At 46.2% G+C, this 15116-nt stretch overlaps 1 protein-coding gene across 1 annotated transcript in view; it reads left to right on the top strand.

Annotated features, from left to right (window-relative positions):
* GLDC (glycine decarboxylase) overlaps positions 1 to 15116 on the top strand; it is a 71282-nt gene that overhangs the window by 42978 nt on the left and 13188 nt on the right. The window contains exons 16-20 of the mRNA XM_087822540.1: positions 2580 to 2655; positions 7779 to 7904; positions 9794 to 9943; positions 11171 to 11283; positions 12711 to 12852. Coding sequence (XP_087678666.1) covers positions 2580 to 2655; positions 7779 to 7904; positions 9794 to 9943; positions 11171 to 11283; positions 12711 to 12852 — 607 coding nt within the window. The remainder of the gene's footprint in view (positions 1 to 2579; positions 2656 to 7778; positions 7905 to 9793; positions 9944 to 11170; positions 11284 to 12710; positions 12853 to 15116) is intronic.

Below are 15116 nucleotides of genomic sequence, written 5' to 3' on the forward strand. Positions count from 1 at the left end.
GCTTCATGAAAGAGGTGGAACTTGAGTTGGGACTAGGAAGAAAGGGTGGGATTTGGCTGGAGGGAGGGTAATCCAGGTTGAAGGTTGTAGAATTGCTCATTCAAATGCTTTGTTAATGCACCCACAGCGCCTGAGCTGCAGAGCGGCCAGGGTTGCTGCATCGCTGCTGCTGCTGAAGATGATGAGGGAGAGGAGGGGGAGGAAGACAGTGGTGATAGCTGCTGGGACTTAACAGGTGTTTGCCTGTGGCAGGCAATGTGGGTGCAGTTGCCCCCATCTTAGAGACAAGAACACAGAGGCACAGAGAGCCTCAGTACCTCGTGGTGTGAGTAGTTTGCTGAAGTGTGGCATATTCATTTTCCTGTTTTCAAAATAAAAAACAACCAATGAACCACAACTAGTTTGTCAGAAGGCTGGAAAACAGAACACCGGTGTTCACCCCCCCCCCCCCCCCCCCCCCCGGGAGAGAGCAGAGAGGCAAAGCAAAGCTCATTCAGTGTGGGTGACAAGGAACTGAGTGCTCCGGTTGGATGGAGTCAGGCCTTCTTCTACGTGGACCTAAACCTGCTGGTTCCATCAGTGAGACAGGGTTCTGTGAAGGGACGCCCGTGCTTGCTCCCACAACTCTCTTTGGGAAGCATAGCATGCTCAGAGGCGCTGCACTGCCCCCAAAGAAAGCATGAGGCTCCTTGAGACAGGCTGCCTTGTACCAAAGACTCGGTCATCACTGTTGCTTGTCTGGGCACATAGTATTCGGAACTCAGTTTCTTCATGTGCAGAATGGGGGTGGTGGTGCCTGCCTCATGGGGGTATTGGGAGGGTACAATGGGATGACATAAAATCCGTGGTGGCGACAACGGCTACCATTTACCTGTGCTTACTCCTTGCAGAGTGCCTGGTAAACAGGAAGTACTTAAGTAATGGAGCAATTTATACTTTCTGTTATTACGATTACTTAGCTCATCTAGACTCTCCTATTGCTCTCTGTGGTGCCCATGCTGTGGAAATCACAACTTTCTTTCCCCTTTTCCAGCCAGGCTCAAAGCCCTTCACCTCCAGGTGTTTCCCTGTTCCCTGTCCTCTCCTCATGCTGGGCCCTAAATCACCAGTTCTGCCATCTCCTGATACCAAACCATCCATGTCCTACACTAGTTTGCAAACATTTCAAATCCAACTGGTTTCATGCCAGCATTCTCTTAAAAAAAAAAATCTTATCTAACCACTATGTTGTACGCCTGAAACTAATACAAAATAATATTGAATGTAAACTATAATTGAAAAATAAAATTTTTTTCCAGTGCTCAAAATTTTAGCTTTTAGTTAAGAAATAAAATAAAGTTTATCCAGTTTGTTCTTAAGCCTTGTGCTTTTAGAGTATGATCTCAATATTACTGGGTGACCAGAAGGGATGAATGCCAAACCACTGGGTCTTCCACAGAGTCAAAGGACGGTGTAATTTTGAAAAATGAAGGAAATATATATTTTGAATGGGATTAAAAAACCTATTAGTCACTTCCCTTTCCTTCCTGCAGACTGTACTGAACATTAAGTAACAGTTTATGATTGACTCAGCATCGCTCACTGGGATGTTAGTCATTAAGTATGCTCTAAAAGTGGTGCCTTTAAGGACTGTTTTGTTGGATATGGCCAGCCTCTAGCAGCTGTGTGCATGTGGGGCCTGGGAAAGCCAACACTGAGACGGATGGGAATGGTGCCACATTCAAAATGCATAGTTCCTTTGGGGCAATCTGATCACTGACTAAGTATTTGGTGTTATTAAGAAATTATTGTTTGTGGTTTGTTTATTTATTTATTTATTTTCCTAACCCAAGGATATTTTTTTCCATTGGTTTTCAGAGAGAGTGGAAGGGGAGGGAGCGAGAGAGAGAGAAACATTGATGTGAGAGAGACACATTAATTGGTTGCCTCCTGCACTCACCCTAAGGCAGGGGATTGAGCCCAAAACTGAGGATACGTGCCTTGGATGGAATCGAACCCAAGACCCTTCAGTCCATGGGCCCACGCTCTAACCACTGAGCCAAACTTGCCAGGGCTGTTTGTGATTGTAGGTGTGATCGTTGTAGTTACATTTTTTAAAAAAATAATTCTTATCTTTGAAAGATACATATTGAAGTTTGAGTTGGTGAAATGATATGGTTGAGTTTTGTTTCAGAATAATCTAGTTCAGAGTGAGGGGGGTTAGTTGGAAAAAATGATTGACCATAATCTAATAACTGTTAAAGCTGGGTGATATGTACATGATAGTTCCTTATATTCTTTTTTCTATTTTTGTATAATTTTGAAATTTTCCATTAATAAAATAGCTTTATTTAGGTTCATGGTTCTGAGCGTGGGTTGAAAGGGCCATCTCTGAGTGGGAATGGGTGAGCTTCAGTGCACAGACCGGTGCTACTCAAGTCCTGTGGGCTCATGCAGAGATTCACCGTGAGCTTTCCACGGTGTCAGGAGTGACTTCATCACATGATTTTGAGCACACGGCCCGTGCCCCATGAATACTGAATGAATAAATGAAAGCAAAAAGTCCCAAAGCCCTGATCCTTTTCTTCTTGTCTTTGCAGTGGAGCCCAGGGGGAGTATGCTGGGCTGGCCACCATCCGAGCTTACTTAGAAGGGAAAGGAGAGGGACACAGAACCGTGAGTATGGACATGTAGTGCTCGCTCACCACCGGGTGGCAGCAGGTCTAGCTCTCAGGGTCCCTTTTGTTCTGCGGGACACTCCCTCCAAACCTTCTTGGAAGCAGCTGCAGGAACATATAATCAAGTAACAAATTTCAGTGGACTGGCCATTATGATTCTTGCCTCCAAGACACTTCACTGGACCATTTTGAGGGAAAACATTCACAGATAAAAGGCTTTTGCTCAAATCCCATCTGTAAAAGTCAGCCAGTTGGCTGTGAAACCGCTCTCCCGTGGGAGCAAAGGGAGTAAGGGGCAGGAATGTTGCCATTCCAAACCTCCTGTCCTTGGCTCAGCCCTGGCCCCAGGCCTGGACAAAGGGCAGACACTGAGCATTAATTCTTCTGTAACTCCTGCTGTGCCTAAGCACAGTTCTGGTCATATGTTGCTCAAAAAATATTCGAGTCAGTAAATGCTCTATTAAATGGCTTTCAGCTCTAAGCAGCAAAGGAAGACGTAGAACAGAGTTCATGGTTCTGCCTTATCATTTGCTTTGGGTATGAGAGTCTAATCTCCAGGCTCCAAACTGTTCTTGGGGGCCCTTGTGGGGAGCAGCAGATACTAATGGGCTCAACAAGGACCACCCCACCTCATTCCCAGAGGCAGTGCCTTCAGCAGTTGATCTGACACAAGCTTCAAATTGTGGCTGAAGGAGGCCTGTGTCCTGGGGCCTTCATTTTGGTGATGACCAATGCTAAGCTAGAGCTTCCACCGAGTTCAGAGGCGGGGTTCTTAGAAGGAGCAGTGGGTAGGAGTCAAGAGCGGGACAGAAGCATCTGCCCATCCCAGGAGAGTTAGAGAAAAGTGTGCTCGGGTGGTTCTGGCTGCCTACGCAAGTGGGATGTGATAGGTGGTGGCCCGATCTTAGTCCGTTCCTGGTTTTATTAAAATTAGGATTGTTTGTGGCGAGTTGCCTGGATTTTGCAATGAGAGAATCTAAAAACTGTTTCACTTCCCTTTCAAAAAAGTGGGGGTGGGGTAAAAAAAAAACATTTTCTCTCTCATGCCCTTGCTTACTCATTCTGGTTCCACAGGTGTGTTTGACCAGGTCTTTGACCTGGTTGGGGAATAGAACTGATTTTCAAAGGCCTTTGAAAACCAGGACATTCACTAATTGAATAAATTATTGAATACTGGCTACGTGCAAGGCACTGTGTGTGCCAGTCCAGAGACACCGTCCCTGACATTCCAACTTGGTTTGTTTTCACTTGAGTTTTCTCGTGGCTTTGAATTCTTTAGCTTTCTAAGGAAGGGTTAGCTTAGAACTCCAGCATTGTTTGGGGGCCACAGAGACACAGCACTGTCATCGAATCCGAAAGAAATGTTGAGGTTCCAGTTGTCCAGTGAAAGGAGAGCAGATGACTGACATTAAAGAGTTCCCTCTTCTGTTTTTCCTCCTTGGCCTCCACGCACTGAGATAGCCCCTGGAGCTCCTTGTCATTTTGCTCTTTAATCACTAGGCGTCTGGGGATCCCGGGAAGGGTTCGGTTCATCCTGTGTAGCCATCTCCATGTTGCTCCCCTCCCCAACCCCACTCCGCTCGTTCGTGGAAGGCCTGTGAAGAGCTGATGACAAAGGGCCAGCTAAAATCCAGGTTCCATTGATTTATGATGCTTCCCACCCCTCATTGTTTCCCAGTTCTCCAGTCTGACACCCAGAAGTATCTGTGAATGTTCAGGAGTTGGGGACCAAACTGGAAAGGTCAAAGAGAAAGGACAAGAGACCTTTTGATTGGGCCCAAGCAGAGTTCTGTGACTCGCAGATTCTTTTCAGCTCCTTTCCCCCCCTCTTTGTGTTTTCCATTCGTCCCTTCTTTCTCTCCTCATCCCCTCACATGTGATGTTTATTCTGGCACCATTGTCCACACTGCTGTCCCTGAAGTGTCCTGAGGGGCTCTTCCATTCTGAAATGCAGAGAGGAGCCGCATTGTAGAAAGGAGAGGAAGAGGCAGAGAAGGCCACTGGGTCACTGAGTTTGTAGAAATACAGAGCTCATAAGTTTGGAAATGCTGGCATCCCTTTTAGGTTTCAAATTTTAACTAAAGCTGACTTTTTAGTTGGAGAAGAAAATGACTTGTTTACAGCAGAGAAGTCTGAGACAGCTGCTCCTGCACAATAGCCCCTGATGGATCCAGTCAGATAAGAAGTGTGGGGAAGTCACGTGCTACCGAACCACCCAGGCTCCCGAGGGCTCTCTTGTGTCAAGCTGCTTTTGGAAGTTATTTTACTTTGCTCTTAGGGTAAATTTCAGGGGTTCCTACAATGTAACGACCGAGTTCTTGATTTACCAGTTTAACTTGGGAGAATGCAAATTTATCAAATTCTTATATCGCAATCACCACGTGCCAGGCACTGTCCTAAACACTTTGTAATAACTCAATTTGCTAGTCATGTTTGTTAATCAAAGACTGAGTTTTCTATAAAAAGGGAAAACATTGCCTGGCTCGGGGTGGCTCAGCGGTTGAGCATCGACCTAGGATCCAGGCAATCGGGGTTCGATTCCTGGTCAGGGCACATACCCGGGTTGTGGGCTCGATCCCCAGTGGGGAGCAGGCAGGAGGCAGGCGATCAATGACTCTCTCATCATTGATGTTTCTATCTCTCTCTCTCCCTCTCCTTTCCTCTCTCTGAAATCAATAAAGATATGTTTTCTAAAAAAGGGGAAAACATTGACAAAAACCCCCACAAAACCCAGGTCCCAAAACCTGTACGTATTTTTCTCTTTCCAATTGGCTGAGGCAAAATAATGGCCTTTGGTTCAACTTTTACCAGCAGTGAGAAGTTGATTTCTCTTACAAAAGAACATTCCTCCTGAATCCTTCAAGGATGACCTATGTTGGGAATATAGGAAAACACAACATCTCTAAATGAGCATAAATGCATCAAAATGCATTAGTTTTGGGTGAACTAAAACATCAAATCTGGGTCCTGTTGTTTCCATGTCCCTCATAACACCACAATTCTAAAGTGTGGAAAGATTAACATTAAAAAAATAAAGTTTCCTAAATCCATATAGAAAACCAGAAATGTCAAACAGCTACTTATAAAAGAATCACTGACTGAACCACTGAGATTTTTTTCTTTCCACTACTCCTTATATTGGAATGTGTATTAGTTTTCAGTGGCTGCTATAACAAATTACTACAAAGTTAGTGGCTTAAAAGAATACAAATGTATTTTCTTACAGTTAAGGGGAGGCCAAAAGTCTGAAATTGGTTTCACTTGGCTAAAGTCAAGGTGTTGGCAGGGCTGGTTCCTTCTGAAGGATCCAGGAGGGAATCTGTTTCTTTGCCTTTCTTTTCCAGTTTCTGGAGGCCTCCTGCTTTCCTTGGCTCATGGCCCCTTCCTGCCATCACTCCAACCTCTGTTCAGTCATCGCATCTCTGACTTCCTTTGTAGTCAGATCTCCCTCTGCCCCTTTTGATGAGAACACTTGTGAATACATTTGGAGCCCATCCTAAGATCCTTAATCTCTCATCTCAAGACCCTTAGCTCAACCACATCAGCAAAGTCCCCTTCGCCATATGAAGTAACATTCATAGATTCTGGGGATTAGGGCATGCACATCTTTGGAGGCCCATTATTCAGTGTACCACAGGGTGGTTGACATTTTTAGCTTGAATTTTTTTTTCAACAGAACTTCCCTGGTATGAATTCTTCACTTAGGCCTTTAACAAATATTTTATGTTCATTTTTAAAACATTCGTTTTTCCCTTCCTTGATCACTGTTCTGCCCCCTATGGATCCTTTTAGCCCAAGATCCTTTAGTAGAATAAAAATACCTTGTGAGAAAAGAAAAGTGACTCTAGCTTTGGTCCTGAGAAATTCAAGAAAATTCAGTACAAACGGAAGGCATTTAAACAAGAAAAAGGAATTGAGGACAGCACGGCACAACCAGCATGAGACAAGGAGCCATTCAAAAGAGGCACAAACTTGTTGTCAGCAGAAGAGTGACAGGGTAATCTCATGTGTGCCTCTGGTTACAATTCTCTTTTTGTGCACATGTTATTTTTACTAAGCAGACAACTTTGCTGTTTTTGAGGAAACAGCTGTAAGCTAAGTTTTCCTTTTGTAAGCCCATTTTATAGTGCATCCATTTCTCTTCAAGGGGTTGCAATATCGGTTCTGGGATTTAAAAAACCCAAAAAAACTAGGATTATTTTCAGGGTGCTTGTTGCTTCTTTTTGTCGTTTTCTTTTAGGAAAAGTCTCTAATGCAATTTTCCTGTTGTGGGGCATCGTCGTATCTACCCGAACATGTGTTTTTACCTGCGTTCATGTGATTTTGGGGGAGGAAATGAGAATGATTTAAACCTGGGGATTTTAACATTGCACCCACCATCCACTTTCCATAAGAACTGGATACATCTTTAAGCTCTAGGTCTTTGCACACTTTCTCTTGATCTCTTCAACCTGAAGTAACTCCCCTCCCCTCCCCCCACCCCACCTTCCCTTCTTCTGAGTTCCTCCAGCGTCTGTGGGCTCTAGACATTGATTTATACACATAGCGGCGTTGTCCCTGAGCAAGTCACGTGAGCATAGGGCAGGGGGTGGGGGTGACCAGGTTTTGTGCTTAGTTTATGATTCTCATGGGAACCGACAATTCGTTGCTCAGAATAAACAACCAATAAGTGATGACACGGGGAGGCTCTGGATTCTGTCTGCCACCAGCATGTCTCCCGCATCTCAGCAGAGCCAAGCTGCGCACAGACGCCGCGACATGAGCATTTGAGTCCTAGGGCTGAGCTTCCAGTCTTATGATTTTGTAAGACGGTGTCTCCATACTGTAGCTGAGACAAGGTTAGAGGAAGCCCAGGTCTTTTTTTGGTGGGCTGGGATAAGGGAGGACCGTACTTAGGGAGCATTATTTGGACATCCAAATGGAAACTCCCCTTCTGGACGTTGTTTCGCAATACAGTGCCAACGAAACTGCAGCAGATTTTAAGGCACTAGTGGTCAGTTTAAATAAAGGATGTGGCGCCAATTTAATTTGCGCCCCAAGCATGTCGTAGGACTTTTCTGTCCTTATGAATAGCCTGGTGATCATTTTTTTCTCCATCTTTTATTTCATTCCGTCCCTAAGGTCTGCCTCATTCCAAAATCAGCTCATGGGACCAATCCTGCAAGTGCCCACATGGCGGGCATGAAGATCCAGCCTGTGGAGGTGGATAGATTCGGAAATATCGACACAGCTCACCTCAAGGCCATGGTACCCGTCTCCCGCTTAACAGATGGGAGAGGTCTGGGTTGGGAAGAGGTGGTGGGGATCAGGGGCTGGGTGGTTTAGACCAACATTATCTTATTTTGCATTCTAACGAAAAGACTGCAGTTTCCCCTCTGACTGGGTCTGAGAAAAATGGCGTAAAATCAGAAACCCTGACCGTTTCTATAAGAACAATAAAAGGCAACCGTCACATTTTTGGTCCAGAATAACGCTGACCCTAGTCTACCGTACCACTTCCTTCACCAACGGGGAGAAGGTTCTTTACATTGAAACCCTGCTCTCTAATTTATGCACGTGTAAGAGGCTGAATGAATTATTCATGGTGGCGGTAAGGGTACCCCTTGCAGGACCTGCCTACTTCTGCCCAACCTACCCCTCCTTCCTCCATCGATAATCAAACTGGCCGTCACAGTTTTTCTCAGTCTTTGTGTTGGGAATTAAAATGTAAGTGCAGATTTTGCAGATGTCCGTGGCCGTCCCAGCCGTCACCTGCCGAATACCCCGCAGCCTTCCACCCTCCCTCCCGAAACACCAGCCCCCGCTCCCACCTCCCAACCTCCGGGAAGAGGTTGCCTAGCAACCGTATCTGCTTTCCACGGGTGGACTGGAGGCTGCATCTTAAGAGGGAAGGAAATCAGCTGAATAGCAATGTGATTTTGTCAGGGTTATTAGGCATGGAGTCTGGGAACTTCAAGAAACTGATTTCAAAGGGAAGCTGAAAATACACAACATTGCTCCTCTCTCTCATCTACTTTCCCTCTCCCATCACTCCACAAAGTTTTTACCAACAAATATTCTGGGCCAGTAGTTGTAATTATTAAGCCTCTCCAATATAGGTTATGACCTTAAAAAATTTTTTTTTGTTTTTTTGTTTTCACACAAGCCTGCTGTGACTGGCTAGAAAAACGTGAACTTTTTTATATGCTTGCCTTCGGTCAAACCGCAAAATGAGGGCGATTTTTTTTTTTTTTGTCAGAGCAAGAGCACTCCTTGTGGGAATTCTGATTTCAGTAGAAAGGGAGGGAAAGGGAATAAGGGTGGATATGGCAAGATGAGCAGAGAGAGACTAACTGTGAGAATAGACGTGTCGGGAACCAAAGAGATCTGAAATAATGGCTGAGATGACTGGAACCAAAGGAAGCCATGTTAGGGAGTTGAGCCCAGAATATCCAAAGATATTCTGAACAGTGTTTTTGGCCTTAACCATGGAGAACAAACTTGAATGGGCTTGTTATTTCTTTGGAATGATGGATGGAGGGAGTAATGGCTGTGGATTTTTTATTGTTGTCATCTTACTGTTGAGACAATTTCAGAAATGAAATGACAAAGACTTCATCTTTCTTTTTTCTTTCTCTCTTTCTTTCAATGTCTTTATTGATTTCAGAGAGAGGAAGGGAGAGGGACAGAGAGAGACAGAAACATCAATGATGAAAGTCATTGATCGGCTGCCTCCTGCACGCTCCGTACTGGGGATCGATCAGGAAACCTGGGCATGAGCCCTGACCGGGAATCGAACCTCGATCGCCTGGATCCTAGGTCGATGCTCAATCGCTGAGCCACACCAGCTGGGCAAGAATTTATCTTTCTTAATCCTTTAAAATAAAAAGCAAGGGTTTGCCCGGCCGGGAGTGGCTCAGCGGTTGAGCGTCGACCTGGGATCCAGGCGATCGGGGTTCAATTCCCGGTCAGGCACCTGCCCAGGCTGTGGGCTCGATCAATGACTCTCTCATCATTGAAGTTTCTATCTCTTTCTCTCCCTCTCCTTTCCTCTCTCTGAAATCAATAAAGATATATTTTTTTTAAAAAAAGCAAGGGTTTGACCAAGAAAGAAACGATTCTTTCTTTGTCTCCTCCTGCCCTTTTCCATGCCACAGGTAGATAAACACAAAGAGAACCTGGCAGCGATCATGATCACCTACCCATCCACCAACGGAGTGTTCGAAGAGAACATCAGCGACGTGTGTGACCTGGTTCACCAACACGGAGGCCAGGTCTACTTAGACGGGGCAAACATGAACGCTCAGGTGGGCAACGTGAGGTGGGCTCCCTGAGAAAACAGTCAAGTGAAAAAAATGTTTTCTCTGATTCTTGACGGTTGTCTTAAAGCATGACACCGAATTCAGAACTGAGGCTGACAATTACAAACAAAGTCCCCTGATTTCACTGAGATTACAGATCCCAGACGAGGTGATGGGGGATGCCTGGGAGGAGGCAGAATGGTTGAAAGGAAGCAGGGAAGGAGCCGAATGCCTGTAGCTTGTCAGGCGGTGCAGTGCCTCTGGGGGCACTGGAGGGAAGACATTCACCTGACTGCCTTCCTGAGGGAATTCAGACCCAAGTTCTGGCCACTGGTGAATGTGGATCTGCAGTGGCCTTGGACAAGCCCTTAACGTGGCTTCGGCTTCATCGGTGTAAAGCGGCTGGATAGTTCTGTCCCTGAAGGGCAGATCCTGACCACTGGAGGCGGGAGGAGGCCTGTGCCATGCACACCTCTGAGGAAGTGCTGGGGGGAGCCATTAGCTCTCACAGAGTCTCCCTAACTTATTTCTCGTTGTTCTTTTCGCTATTTTGAACTCTTTCCTTTTCTTTGCTTCCCTTTATCTGATTCCCTTTGTAAGTGTGGTCCAGGGATTGTCTGTTGCTTCACTAACAGAAATGCATTCTTCATCTTTGCCCACATTCAAAGTCAGCCCTAATGCCAAAGCGACAGGGACGCCTTTGAATGTTGTCATTGGCATCAGGATGATCTCAGGAAAACTGTCAGCCTTCCCTTCCTCTCCCTGGGCTCAGCATCCTCTTGGGCAGCCCTCCAGCCTCTTCCATCAGGGTGCCCAAAGGGGACCTTTGGTAAAGTGCATGATACCCAAAGCTGACCGTGCAGGGGGAGTGGAACTGCTGGGGTGAAAGCTGCCTGTTTCAGGAGCGAGGAGTGCTGGCCTTCCTTGTGCTGGGGCCCTTTCTTCCCTCGCTCATGGGATGGGTAATTAGGAATTGAGTATATATTCAACTCTGTATTTTAGAATCTAAATTAGGCTAAATGGTCAGCTGCTGTTTCCACAGAAACCACAAGGCACGCCGCCTGTGGAACGCCGGGCTTTGCCTGCAGAGCTCAGCCGGCACTGGGGGGTCTCTGAGCAGCTCTGCCGGCCTTTCCTCCCAGGGGAGGGGCTGCAGCAAGCCGCGTGGCTGCCTCTCCAGAGCACCCTTTCAAGTTCCTGACTTTTGCTTTTGGCTCTTTCCCTTTGTGGTAGGTGGGAATCTGTCGTCCTGGAGACTTTGGGTCCGATGTCTCACACTTAAATCTTCACAAGACCTTCTGCATTCCCCATGGAGGAGGCGGCCCTGGCATGGGGCCCATCGGAGTGTGAGTCCTGGGCCGCTGGGTTCAGCAAGGCTTTGGAGACTGAGAAGGAAAGAATGGCCCCAAACTCGCTCTTATTCCCATTGAGGTTTCCCAGTGTCGAGGCTGCCTTCCTATGTAGTGTGCCTATTGGGGCTGAGGCAGGAGCAGTGAAAGAGGGATGCTTTTAGGGTATGTCCAAAGAAGACCATAATTAGATTTTATTAGCCAAAGTGTTTGGCCACCCTGAGCCCTCATTCATGTACAGATAGGGCATGTTTACTCACAGTAATGAAGAGGGAGCTTTACTAGAGTATTATGGATGGATCAGACCTGGAATATTAGGCCTGGAAGTGCTTTTCAAACTTAGACTTCCAAGCAGCTTTTTTTTTTTTTTTTTGCTTTATTTCTCTTTAAAATCAGCTGATGGTTACATTGAAAGTGAATTATCTAACAATAGCAGCTAAAGAACTCATAGCAGAAAAGTGGCTGCCAGGAGCTGGGGGGTAGGGGGTGAGGGGTGGGGAGAGAGAGGTTGGGAAAATGATACAACTTTCAATGATAAGATGAATCGGCCTGAGGATCTAGTGTGTATCATGGTGACTACAGTTGTTTAACACTGTGTTATGTAACTGAAATTTGCTGAGAGTTGAACTTAAATGTTCTTATCCTTCCCTCTCCCCAAGTGAATTGAACATAAGGGGCTGAACACTTTGTAGCCTGAATTCTTATTACATCTGAGATAAGTATGGAGGAAACAAACCTTATTACTAGAAATAATTGAATGAAGTAAGAATAAGACCAAAGGAATGTCTTGTAGCTATTATATATTTTTTTACACTGTGAAATCGAATCATCTTATGAAAATAAAGCTGAACAGCCATCTCCTGAGCTTCAGTCTTCCAAAAATGTGCCAAAGGGGCCAGTCTTCAGGGTTGCTGGGATCCTGCCCCCTTTCTTCTGCTTTCCTTTTTGATGATGATCATTTATTGTAAGGGGAAGAGGCCCAGTGCCTCAGCTGCGGGGAAGGTGGGGTGAATGGTGTCCACATGCAGGGTCTGACGTGCATCCCCGTGGGCTTCTTCTCAGCTGCACCCTTCTCTATCCCGTAGGTGCCTCAGGACAGAGTGTGGGGTGTGGGGCTGGGAGGGAGAGGGGCTGGGGCTGGGATGTCCAAACATCCTGGTGAGCCCACGGCTCTGCATGCCAGTGCAGGCTCCTGCCTCTGTCCAGTCCTCCCCCACAGTTCTTGGGTGAGCCACTAGGACACTGGTGGCTGGTGAGTCGTGCTTCCAGTGAAGGAGGAAGGAAGGGACGCTTCCTGAACACCTGCCTCTTAGCAGATGTCAGGTCCCTTGCACTGTTAGAGCTTCCTGAGAGGGCCCAGCACTTACCTGTTTGGGTGTAGTGGATCTTTTTACATCTTCTGAATTTGTACTTAAAAACTACAGGAAGAAGCATCTTGCCCCGTTTCTGCCCAGTCATCCTATCATTTCGGTCAAGCCCAATGGGGATGCCCGGCCTGTGGGCACTGTCAGTGCAGCCCCGTGGGGTTCCAGTTCCATCTTGCCCATTTCATGGGCTTATATTAAGGTGAGGCCCGTGAATGTGTGTTAGGGGGGTGGGGGGCTGTGATGCATAGGTGGGGAACTGAGATTGCAGACTTCCTTCTTAACTTGAAAATGAAAAAAATGCATGAGCTAAGATGTGATTAGTGAAGACTGCTGATGACTTTAGGTGGGAAAAAACCTTCCTACAGGGATCAGCTAAAATTCTTTTCATCTTGTCTTCATTATGCTATTTCCTTTGGGTTCTCGTAGCGGGTTTAACATCAGAGAAATTAACACACCAGATCTATTTTTCCAGACAGAGTTAAGTTCTATGAGTCATGTGGATGTTCTGGCCACGTCATCTGGTTTCCTGTAGGATTTGTATGGCCTCTTGCAAGTAAAAAACAGTGTGCATACTAAGTATTACACTTGGTTGAGATCCTGGGATAAATTCTAGGAATGCATCTCACTTAGCTTTATATTTCTCGGAAGCCTGGAGGATAAGATGAAAAGTAGCAGAAATTTGCTTATGTGGTGGTTTCCCAAAGCTCTTTGCCCTTTATGGCCTGTGGAACTGCACTCTCAGGGGTAATTAGGCTGTCAGAAAACAGGCTTCCTTCCTTTGTGTTTCTCTAAAAAAACACTAGCACCAGAGTTTATACAACTCTTGTTCAAACCGGCCTCCCCGCCTCCTGGGCTGACAAGACTGTGCATTGGATAGGAGCATTTGTTCAGCTGCTAATTAGAGCAGCCTTCCCACATTGGCTCCCCTCTTTAAAGGAAGGGTGGCTTCTGGTGAAACAAAACCCCCAACTCAGCTATGCAAATCATGCCAGACAGCTCTCTGGGGCTGCCTGTTATTCTTGAACAGTGTGGCATTTATGATTCTTAAGGAAAACTTTCTGGGAAGCTGGAACAACAATTCTGTACTGCAGAGACTAAAACCTGCTTTTAAAAAGGACCCTGGAGTTGTTTTGCAAATAGAAACAGCAAAAACAATCATAATAAAGGTCTGCTTCTTTGCAAACAGAATCTAATTCCCAGCTTCCTTTTGGTCCCAAGATCCTGTCAACCTCAGTTATTTGTTATGGACCTATTTGGGTTGGAGATGATTTCCCACATATAGAAAATAAATACCCCAGGCTGATTTGGCCATATGCCAGGAACACCAGACAGAGCCTCAGTTTAAAAGTGAAATAAAAGTGCCCGGCCGGTGTGGCTCAGCGGTTGAGCGTCAACCTATGATCCAGGAGATCACAGTTCGATTCCGGGTCAGGGCACATGCCCGCGTTGTGGGTTCAGTCCCCAGTCGGGGGCGTGCAGGAGGCAGCTGATCAATGACTCTCTCATCACTGATGTTTCTCTCTCTCTCTCCCTCTCCTTTCCTCTTTCTGAAATCAATAAAGATATATTTAAAATAAAATAAAATTTAAAAAGTGAAATAAATAAATTAGGGTTATGCTACCCCTTTGACTTTCGGCCCTCTCTTTATTTCAGGCTGTTGTAACTGATCACCTGGACTCTAGAACTACCTTTTCTCTCCCTGCTTCAGTCCATCTTGAACACTCCCTACAGGACTGCTAGTTCCCCCAAAGGGCCTCAACTTCACTCTTTGCTTCCCTTTGCAGTCACCACTGAACCTCACTAGCCTGTATAGAATCCTTAGGGGATTCTTCCAAAATGCACATGCCTAGGTTCCAGAGAGGATCAAAGCCGGCATATGTGGACTAGGGCTTGGGCCATCAAGCTGCTTGATAACTTTGAAGCACAAGTCGAGAGCCAGTGGCTGAACCAAGTCCTCCCTAGCAAAAGTTTGAGGCTTGCAACAGGTAGTCACAACTGACCAGGCCCTAGAGTAACTCCCAGACTGCAGCCATGGGCCTTCCCTTCTACACCTTGGTTTTTGCCATTCTTCTCACCCGGAGTGTCTTCCCCTTTCTCGTCTATCCAAATTCTACCCATTTTTAAATTTCCACTCAAGTTCTAACTCTTACCAGGGACCCTTCTGTGATCAGCCTGGCAAAATGTGTCTGCCACTGTGTTTTGTTGTTTTTTTAATCTTCACCCAAGGATATTTTTCCACTGCCTTTCAGAGAGAGGGAGGGAGATAGAGAGAAAAGTCAGTGTGAGAGAGACACATTGATTGGTTGCCTCCCACACAGGCCCCCACCGGGGCCAGGGATCGAGCCTGCAACCAAGGTACATGCCTTTGGCTGGAATTGAACCTGGGACCTTTCAGTCCTCCGCCGACACTCTAACCACTGAGCCCAACCGGCTAGGGCAGTGCTCCTGTTGTTTTATTTGATA

This window comes from Miniopterus natalensis, chromosome 12 (assembly GCF_054644295.1).
Source record: "Miniopterus natalensis isolate mMinNat1 chromosome 12, mMinNat1.hap1, whole genome shotgun sequence".
NCBI classification, from domain to species: Eukaryota; Metazoa; Chordata; class Mammalia; order Chiroptera; family Miniopteridae; genus Miniopterus; species Miniopterus natalensis.